Source organism: Mesoplodon mirus, assembly GCF_964341445.2.
Source record: "Mesoplodon mirus genome assembly, chromosome: 5".
Classification (NCBI taxonomy): domain Eukaryota; kingdom Metazoa; phylum Chordata; class Mammalia; order Artiodactyla; family Ziphiidae; genus Mesoplodon; species Mesoplodon mirus.
The window spans coordinates 93,275,964-93,286,651 of NC_138980.1; the positions used below are offsets into that span (position 1 = coordinate 93,275,964).

At 39.5% G+C, this 10,688-nt stretch overlaps 1 protein-coding gene across 1 annotated transcript in view; it reads right to left on the bottom strand.

Moving 5' to 3' along the window:
- CAMK4 (calcium/calmodulin dependent protein kinase IV) overlaps positions 1-10,335 on the bottom strand; it is a gene marked incomplete at its 3' end in the record, with an annotated part of 231,581 nt that extends 221,246 nt beyond the window's left edge. Inside the window, exon 1 of the mRNA XM_082621912.1 lies at positions 10,160-10,335. Coding sequence (XP_082478038.1) covers positions 10,160-10,320 — 161 coding nt within the window. The 5' untranslated portion in view covers positions 10,321-10,335. The remainder of the gene's footprint in view (positions 1-10,159) is intronic.
- Between the last annotated feature and the right edge of the window lie 353 nt (positions 10,336-10,688).

Sequence of the window (10,688 nt, forward strand, 5' to 3'; positions counted from 1 at the left end):
CCAGGCTGATTTACTGAATTATATAATTTGAATTTGGTTACATTTAATAACATAGTCTTATTTTCTCAGTGCTTGTCCTAACAGGGAGCTTTGAAAAAATAGATAAGATTCACCTGAATGAATAGGTAGCAGTGCATTTATATCCTGTTAAAGATAACACTTGGACTGACTAGTTGTCACAACTAAAGAACAATTTTGTACATCTGTGAAAGTCCCACATGGATGGTTGTCACTAAGTTAAAGAGTCACTAACTATCCCTTCAAGACAGTACAAGAAGTAAGGCAGACCAAGCTGAAAAGTACAAGAGGGATTTCCCTGGTGGCGCAGTGGTTAAGAATCCACTTGCCAATGCAGGGAACACAGGTTCGATCCTTGGTCTGGGAAGATCCCACATGCCGCGGAGCAACAAAGCCACAACTACTGAAGCCCATGACTAGAGCCCGTGCTCCACAACAAGAGAAGCCACCGCAATGAGAAGCCTGCACACCACAACAAAGAGTAGCCCCCTCTCGCCACAACTAGAGAAAGCCCACGTGCAGCAACAAAGACCCAATGCAGCCAAAAATTAAAAATAAATAAATTAATTAAAAAATTAAAAGTACAAGATTCTGTGCAAAGCAAGCAAAAGTCCCTACTAAACAGTCCATGAAGACTGAAAGTGGGAAGAAATCATTCAAATACTGCATTATAAGTAACAATAAATGTGTGAACATAACTACAGATTTGCTATCCCCTACTCTTCTTTGTTCTGGTTTGTAATATTAGTCAAATTCTGTCTATAATCATGACAAATCAAAGAAAGTAACACTTTTAATGAAGAATGCTACCACAAACTAGTAAAGAAAACAGTTAAGAGCATGTCATATGTATTACTTTTTTAGCAGACCATTCTAAACAGAGTGTTATCTCTAGTCTAGTTTTGTTTTTAAATATTTTTGCACCAAAATTTTGGTGAATTTTTCAACCATATCACCCTGAAGCATGACTTAAGAAGTAATTAACTGATGACGATGCATTTGTTAACCAAGTTAAACTCAGCATCCTGGCACTAGTGCTCACAACTCTCCAACCCCTGCTCACCAAACACTTCAGGCAAATGCAGTCACCTGCTTAAGCCAGCAGCTGACAAAATTTACCATGAAGTAAGTTAGGTATTTTGAAATTGAGGTTCTTGCCTATGAATTTTGGGTTCAACAATAACGAAAAACAAAATTCATTTAACCCTCTGCTTGATGGGCAAACTATTCCTTTTCTCTTTTTCTTTACTCTGTCATATGACTTTTTTGGTTACAATGGCAGTTACGTTCTTATCAAAATCTTTCATCGGGTAGTCTTAAAATGCATAACAAGTGCACATATGTGCCCACTTCCCCTTTCTGCACAAAGTCACACCTTGCAATATGATTTCTTTGTTTGCATTTTGATCTATGTATTTGCTTTAAAATCATTTTCATATAGCAAAATGTTAGTATTTAAATATAAGTAAAAAACGTATTCAGTAACCACTTAGAACTACCATTCTTTGATCCAGTAATCATCAAATAAAATGTTTTGAGCACATGCTCCCAAATTGTGTATACTTATGTACCTATAAATGCAATACATATGCTATTGAACCAATATGTAATGTTCTTTTCAAAACATTTTAAAAAAGCAAAAATTAGAAAAAAAAATGTTCTTCTAGCATCCCATTGTATTATGCACACCCTGTATATGAACATCCCACTTTGGAGACCTCTGCTCTAGTTAAGATATGAGTGACTGCTTTAGTTAGCTCTAAACTCTATTCAAACTAAGAAAGAATAACTTTTCGTAAAAAAAATGCTTATTTAAACAGTCTCAACTTAAAGGACCTTAATTAGTCCACCTGTCATATGTGTATGGCATATAGAAGGATTATTCAACATGCAGATAATATATCAGTAAACAGAAAAATGAATTAATTAAACTTTACTAATCAGAAGCAAATCTTTATTGATTGTTTAGCATATTACTTTATAATGACTGTCACTTCAAATATAATAGAAGAATGAGCAACTTGAAATCTAATTATTATACACAAAACAAATGACCCTCCAATAGTCTTTGAATGTGAATGCTGATCATGGTATGGAAATTTAACTTAAACACCCTTCAAATAAAGCTACTTCATTTTCAAAAACATGAATGATGATTGGAGCTAGCCAACGTGCTACGTAGGTTAAGAACTGCAACTGATATAGTTTCAACAGATGTAGAAAAAGGATGAGAATGCACTTAAAGACTGTGCCCACTGGAAAAACTAATATCAGGTTGACATGTTCAAAGTAAAAGGGAGATTAAAGGTAATTCCTTGAATAAATGAAGTTTTGAGATCATTTTAACCTGAAATTCTCGTATAACTGAGGAGGAGTAGAAGTTTACCTTGACTGATCTAGGTCAGGGGTCAGCAAACCTCCGGCCAAGGGCCTAATACAGCAGTCACTTATTTTTGAACAGTCCACAACTTAAGAAGAGTTTTTACATTTTAAAATGGTTTTTAAAAATCAAAAGAATGTGATGTGAAAATTATATGAAATTGAAATTTTACTGTCATAAAGTTTAATTGGAACACAGCCATGTGCATTGGTTTCTGCGTTGTCTATGGCTGTTTTCACTCAATCATCAGAGTTGAGAATTGCCACAGAGATCTGTGGCTCACAACACCTAAAATAGTTACTGTCTATCCCTTTACAGGCTCTTTACCCAGTGTAGGTAACTGATCTTAATCCCCTCAATCCCACACTTCCCCTTTTTATTCTAGTCTAGAGTGCCGGAGGGTTTCTTTTTCCTTTCTTTTTTTTCAACCAACATGGTAAGTTCTCTCTTACCCATCCCCCTCACTTATCTACATTGTGAGTTAGTGGCAAGTTCTGAGTCCCACATCTTTAGCCCAAGACAAAGCTGCTTCTACAGGCACCTTTTGCTCTCATAATGGTTTCTTTCTCTTTATCTATAATTTTGGTTTTCAGTTGATACAAACTTAGTCATTTTTTTTTACAGGCTTTCTTTGGTCTGATAATCAACTTACCCTCCCAACCTTATCTGTCATTACAATGTTCATGCTTTGTAAAGTCTGCAAAATAAAATGTACACCCCACATTCTTCTGCCAGGTTTTTTTTTGCCTTTTTCTTTAGAATGTATTTTCCATCTGGAATGCTCTTCACCAAAGCTCTACCTTGTTAAAATCCTGCCAAAATTCAAGATCCACCCCTCCCAATGAAGACACCTCAATCTTCCCAGTCAGAATTATCACTCTGTTGTAAAGACTGCTGTAATTCTCATTATCTCCATCTGGTATTAGTTTTATTTATTTATTTATCTCATATTAGATTAATTGTTGGTGCCTTACAAGTAAACTATACATGTGGAGGCCAAGTAGTGTTTTATTTATCATATTCATTCATACTCTATCCCCCTCACCCTGCCCCCTACACCATACATTGCCTAGCTCATAGTTATTCAAAGGATCAGACCTGTAACAGAGAGGACATTAAGTGGCATGAAGACATGAAATTAAATAACAAGGAATCAAAAAATGACAACATCATTCTCTTTTCAATTATTTTCAATCATCTGTTTACATCAAGAAGAAAACCTCAATTTGTGCCACTATGGTTCTAACTTTGCTAATCTTTGATAATCTCCCTTTTTAACAAAGAGAAAACAATTCTCAGGCTTGGAGCCTTCTGGAGGCCCGCATTTCTACCTATGATTTAGTAAAAATGTTTTGTTCTTATTGCCTCTATTTATGGGATGAATACTGGTTTTCAATTTAATGAAAATAAGTATTCTCAGTAAATAAATTTAGGTTAACAAAAATGAGGTGATTTAAACAAAAATATTAAGCAACTTAGAGCACAGATGGTATGCATATACAACAGAACTCAATGGTAATACATAAAAATGTCAGAAGCATTTGGTTGTAGCAGATAATCAATAAAGCCAAATGACTTTATTCCATCAAACTCCTTGTTAACCATCTACATAACTAAAAGAAAATCATGTAAAAGACTAGCTTCAAGCTTCTGAGACAGTGGTTCTCAACAGAGGAGGGGGTGACACTTGATAATGTCTAGAGACATTTTTGGTAGTCACAATTGGTGGGGGTGGGGTGGCTGGGGAGGATTGCTACTGGCATCTAGTGGGCAGAGGCCAGGGACACTGCTACACATCTTACAATGCACAGGACAGCCCCACATCAAAGAATTATCTGGCCCCAAATGTCTACAGTGCCATAGTTGAGAAACTGCTCTAAGAGAAAGAGCAAGCTTTACAGGTACTACCCTTTGCCCATCGTTATAAATCATCCTCTATGCAGCACTCTGTCCCGATTTGATCTGTCACTGATAAGATTGCTGAGGAAAATCTCCCACCCAAACCTTTCATTATTTTACATCACTCACACAGCCACTGCCCTCCATTAGCAATTAGAATTTTAAAAATAGACTGCACTGAAGAGTACATGTCCTTTATATGCTAATACTATGCCATCAATATTTAGATCTAACTTCCTAATTAAACCATTGGAGTTATGAAATTTTCAGATTTTCCTGCACTATCAAATAGATTTTTAAAAATAATTAAGGTAAAGATTAATACAATTTGAGTAATACTTTGATTCTAGCTGCTATTGACTTCATGTAAAGTTATTCTTTGGCTTAAACTATATGGTTCATTGACTCAAATAATATATTTTGCAGAATAAACCTGACCTTGAAATTTTTTAAATTCAGTATTTTTTATTAGATGTTAGCTTTCATGAAAGGGAGTCTAAAGAGAACTACTTTTTAAGCTAGCAAAAAAAAAAATCATTAACATAAAACAACATAACAATTAGTAGTTGAAACAGTTCGCTTGGCTACCACTCAGTACTTTATTCTCAAAAGTATTATTGCAAACACATAATCCACACAGATGTGTCTGAGGGTAAAGCGTTTACAAGAAAGGTCTTTGAAGCTATTTTGTGGTTAGTGTTTTCGTTCTCTTTCTTTCTTTTTTTTCAAGTAAAGTTCACCAGAACAACTTAGAAGCTGATAGCACCTGTGTCTTTTTATTTTTTTTTCCAAATTAGGAGTTATTTTTACCCTTGCAACAGTATTTAAACATGGAAAAATAGTGCATTCTTAAAGTAATGATCCTATCATAATCTTCACTTGACTTTAAGGCTCTTTACAATGAGAGTATTTTCAAATTTAGCATTTACTATGTATTAACTTTAGTGGTTGGCATAGCTTGGAGGCATTTCATGCTTTTAAATTCAAGTTGATTTAACTCCTAATTCTGACATGCCTGTGGTAAAATGATAGCAAAGGTGAAACTGAATCCCTTTCATTTCAGAGCCACAAAGCACTCTGCCAACAGAAAAGCAGCATTATTTTCAATATCAACAAGCTACAGAGGTGGCACTTATCAATACTGCCAAGAAAGGAAACCAGTGCTGAGTGAGATTAAGATCATGGTTACACACGTCAAACAGGTCACCAGACTTCCCTTTCCTTGGGGTCCTTAGAACTGAGATCATCACATCAGGACCCACAGTGCCTGGCCCACTTTGTTATCATTCATTCATTCTCTTCAAAATCATTTGTTGAGCACCTGCTGAGTATTGAGCACTATGCCAGGCAATGAGCACACAAGAGTGAACCAGCCAAATCTACAGACCCTGCCGCCTTCCAGAACTTGTAGTCAGTGTTGGTGCGAAGAGCCTGTGCAGCCCCAGTTTCTGTTCTCCCAATTGCAATCCCACCTTGCTACTGAGTCAACTGCCTGAGGAAAGAATCAGGTGCACAGAGAACAAGAGAGGGACTGAACAGGTATCCTTTAAATTCCTAGTGAGATAAAAAAAAAAACCAACATCATCCCCAAAAGAGCTTAAGATACCAAGTGCAGTGCGTGTGGCAGGAGATCCACAGCCAGCTGTGGGGATATGCTGGATAGGCTGTGGGGCCCTAAAGGACAGTGTGAGGGAAAGACCAAGAACCCAAGAAGCACTGGCTAAGAATGGCTCAGGAACGGACTTGAACAAACGGAAGGAAGGGAAAAGGGAAAAGAGAGGGTCCGATTCCTTCCCAGCCAGGAGCACAGGTTGGAGCCCTCCTTTCAGAAAATGCACACTTTGCTGTTTCCTCACAGGAAGCATTTGCTGACCATTACCTGGGAACAAAGTTACATGTTACTGAGTGGACTACAGCTCTGCTCAGGCCTCTGGATTCCTCCACTCCACAGTGAAGGTGCTCTTGGTCCAGCCTCCTGAATTGCTCAGCCAGTCCAGAATACACTCCACTCAGCAGGCCTCGTGGAGAAACTAGAGTTTTTCCAATAGTGTTTGAAAAGGGAAACCCAATAATGTTGGAAGGAAAGACAGGGGGATTTTTCTTTACAGAGCTATGCAATCGGACACTACTCAATGTTACCAATTGGTCTTCATGGCATCTTTCGAAAGGAAGATACTCATACTCATATTTTAATCTGGCATACACAGATTTACGGCCTAAAACAGTACTTTTCAAACTGAATCACAACCTACTAGTGGGATGTGAAATCACGTAGGTTCAACCAATATTTTTAAGGAACTAGAATAAAATTAAACAGCACAGAATAGGAAATATTAGAGTACATTGCTGGTAATAAAAATAAACATTGTTTTATGAAGCTTTTTTTCCCATTTTATATACACATATGACTCACTATCTAAATTTGTTTCCTGAGCAAGAACACACATAGCAAGGGATCCTATATAATTATACTTAAATTGGTTGCTATATAAGTTTTTTTTAAAAATTGTGAATCAAGTTGGGTGGTGGGCAGGTACTGAAAGTCATTAGCCTAAAGAAACTATAGTGAAATGTAATGGAAATTAAAAAAGAAAAGATTCCAAAAACTCAATTTCTATGCTGAAAAAGAGAGCAAACGTTAAGTATTTCTCAAAATACTTTAATTCTGTGATCTTCACATTTTTATTCTCTTGTCCTAATTATCTTTCATTTGCTTCCCTGAACTTGTGTGTGTGGGGGAATACATCTGATTTTGTTACAAACATTCTTTCAATCTCATACAACAGACAGAAACAAAAGGTGAGAAATAACTGAAGACAGAACATGGGTTTGGATGCACAGGGCCAAATCATCACCACAGAGCAGCCCAGGCCAAATCCTGTCCCTCTGTTTGCCAAACCACCCGGCAGAATCTGGACCAGAGGGAGGCTCCCTTCTCCCTTGGAAAAACCTTTAAAACACCAATTTCTCAAATCACTGGGCAAAGGACCAACCACTCTTTACGATATGGAGTCCTGAACAGGATCATGGCCAATTCATTTTTTTGAGTAGAATTGAATTTGTTGTAAACTTGATTTTTGTAAACTTTTAAACAAATTTTATAAACATAGCAGTATTTTCAAATGTGTTTTTTGGGAAAATAAATTAGTTTGCCTGAAACTCTTAGATAATTCCTTTCAACACCCTTCGGCCCCTGCTTCAGCCCCTGCTTCAGCTCCTGCTTCACCCTCATCCTGAAAAAAGAAAGCTATCACATTTACCCTGGAATGAATGGCTATATGTGGATTGGTGCTGTCAGTACCATCCAGGGGATTCAAGTGGTTATATAGCCTTGGGAATTTTGTTCCCTGATATCCCCAAATACATCCTCAAGCTATGTTGCCCTAATGGTCATTTGTCCAATTTTCTTGAATTCAGGAGTCACTAGCTTACAACATGTAGTTGTAATAGATTACTCTATAACTTAATCTATACTTGATCTGGAGGGAACTGTCTACATCCTGGAACTAACCACAATAGCACCACACAACACGAGGGGCATTGTTCTCTTACTCTTAATAACAACTGTGTTACTAATGAATTAAATATTTTGGCTTTAGAGTCATCACTGGCAGGCAGACTTGGCCCAAGACTGGGAGTAAAGAGAGTAAAGACTTGAAACCAATCGACTGAGCCTCAGCGTTATCACTTCTGAGGAAGAAAACTTGTCACTCAGTCAATATCTACAATTATAATTCTGTTGCATTCTCTGGCTTTATAGATTCTTACTAATTATATTTGTAACAGAGTTGCTTTATGTTTTAGGTTTATTTTGTCGAAAAAAAACAACTTTGACCATGAAGTGATAATATTTCTCAAAGTCTCAACCAAATGGAGTAAGTATGCACCTCACCAATTCTGCCATCTACAGCGAACTTACCTAATATACATGAATACTGAAAAAGAGGACAGAAGTAACAATGTTAAATCTCTTCTCAAAATATTTTAATTCTGTGATTTTCATGGTAATCAAATGATTAGCTAGCAGAATGAGAGTCTTAGCAATATATAATTGATTTATATTCACGCTCCAAAATTTAGTACAAAATATAACAACCTGTTTTAAAAAGTATAATAAACTCCAAATTCCTTAGGTTTTCCCTATGAAGTCTACCATCTTGTATATATACACAATTTGTAGTTTATTCATTTTTCTACCCATTTTCCCATTCCTTACATTAAAGGAAATTTCTTGAGCTTCCTGAGGGCAAAGCTTAATCACAAAGATAACGTGTGCTGATGGTAAGTCATAGCCAATTAGGAGCATCTAAGGTAAACATTACTCAGAAAGCAGTTAGATTTGGTGTTGAGACAGTCCCTGGAGCACCATCAGGCACTTCCTCTACTAGGTGGCAGTTTCTAAAACTCACCAATTTTAAGTAGATTATCACTTTAATCAGAAGTTTACACTGTTCCACTGCAGCTCATCATACAATTATGTAGACTTCAAACCTTACAGAAGGAGATATTTCAGTTTCAGCCTACTAGGGAATGCATACTACAGATCTTCAGATGAACATTGAAAAACTTGATCAGAACAGGATGTTTATGTATGCATTATTCAATGCTCAAATATTCTGAAACATTTTAAAACAGTGGCAACTCCTAAATTTTCATTCAGAAGTTTTGCTTTTCTTCCACACCTTCTGCACTCAGTGAGCCATTAATAGTAGTGGCAATTTGGAGGGGAAAAGTGGCCCCTACACAGTCCCACTAGGTACCAACATCCAGAATCCCACACTGTAGTCTCCAATGACATAAAAAAGAAAATGGCTGTTAGCTAAACTGTTTCCAGCAAAAAAAGAATGGAAAATAAAATTGCAAAGAATAGTAAGTACAGAAGCTTCAACTTGTTAAATGCTGAAATTACATCTTTAGATTCCCTATAATAAAGGGCCTGGTTCTAAAATGAGTGTTGAAAAGAAGGCCCTTACCTATGGATAGCAGAAAGGAAAAAAGGAAAAAGGAAGAAAGGGAAAAATATTTTTCAATGGATAAAAATATGAGTTCATACGGCATCATTCACATGGCAAAACCACTACCTGTTTGGATCTTCACAGAAGGGATGAGGAACATTTCTACAACCCCAGGGAGGTGGTTTTCTGCATACATAATTTAAACAAATCACTCCAGCACATGAAAGAAGAGCCGCAGAACTCTTCTCACTAATTACCACCCCAAGTGCTGCTTTTTCTTTAAAGCCACACTAGTTCATTATTCTGCCTTCAACTCTCTTAAATGATTCATTTCCCCTTCACTCCTGAGCAGGCTCTGCAGGGAAGCTAGTGTTTAAGTTTAATTTCTAGTGCCACTTGCTTTGAAGAGCTTGATGAGGGGAAAGAGAAAGAATCTAATTTAATAATTCTGTCATGATTTGGAGAGGCTCCCTCCGCCCCCCAACCCAAAAAATAACTAGACAAACAGGACCCCCTGGCAAGATATAATCCTGAGCAAAGACACCAGTTGGGAAAGCAGGGCCCACGTGCGGTGGGAGCTGTCACGCAAGGGAAGTGGCACGCGGTGAGGAGGAGGGAGAGTGGGAGAGAGTCGGGCTGCTGCTAGCAGCTGCACCGGCCTGGGCGCTCCCGGGGAGACCCGACTCGCACTTGCATGGTACTGAGCTCTCTCCCAGAGCGGGTAGAAACCGAAGGGCAGGGAGGCCGGCTCCCGCATCCTCGGGAGCTGTCGCTACGAGAGGGAGACAGCCCGCTGCGCGCCGCGGGCTTCCCCAGAAGCCCGAGCCCGCGCACAGGGCGCGCGGCTCCACCAGGTCCAGGGCGCCCCCCAACGCCCCAGCTCGCCACCCCGCCCCCTCCGCCTTACCGTCCCAGCTCCGACTCCACCTCGAAGAAATCGCTCAAAGCATCCCTGTTGGAGCCGTCGATCCAGTAATCCGGGATGAGGCTCCCGGCCCCCGGGGCCACACTGGCGGTGACCGAAGAGCAGGACGAGGCGGAGCACGAGGGCACCGTGACTTTGAGCATCTTCGCGGCGGGACTCCGGAAGCCGCCGCCGCGGTCGCCACCGTTGCCAGAGCGAGAAGCCCCGCCGCCAGTCACCGCCTGCGAACGCAGGAGCGAGAGGTGGCGTCCTTCAAACACACGCACACACCCACGGCCGCCTCCCCCGGCGCCGTCAGCCGCGCTCGGGCTGCGGTTCCCTTTCTGCACGCTCTAGCGGGAGGGTGGGCGGAGAAGGGGCCGAGGAACTGGGAGACGGTGTGGAGGGAGAACCCCAGTTACCGCTGGCGAGAGAGAGGAGGCGGAGGCACTGCAAAGGAGAGCGGTTCCCTCCCCCTTCGGTCCTTCCCTCCCCACCTCCCTCCACAATGCCTTTCCAACCCCCCTCCCTT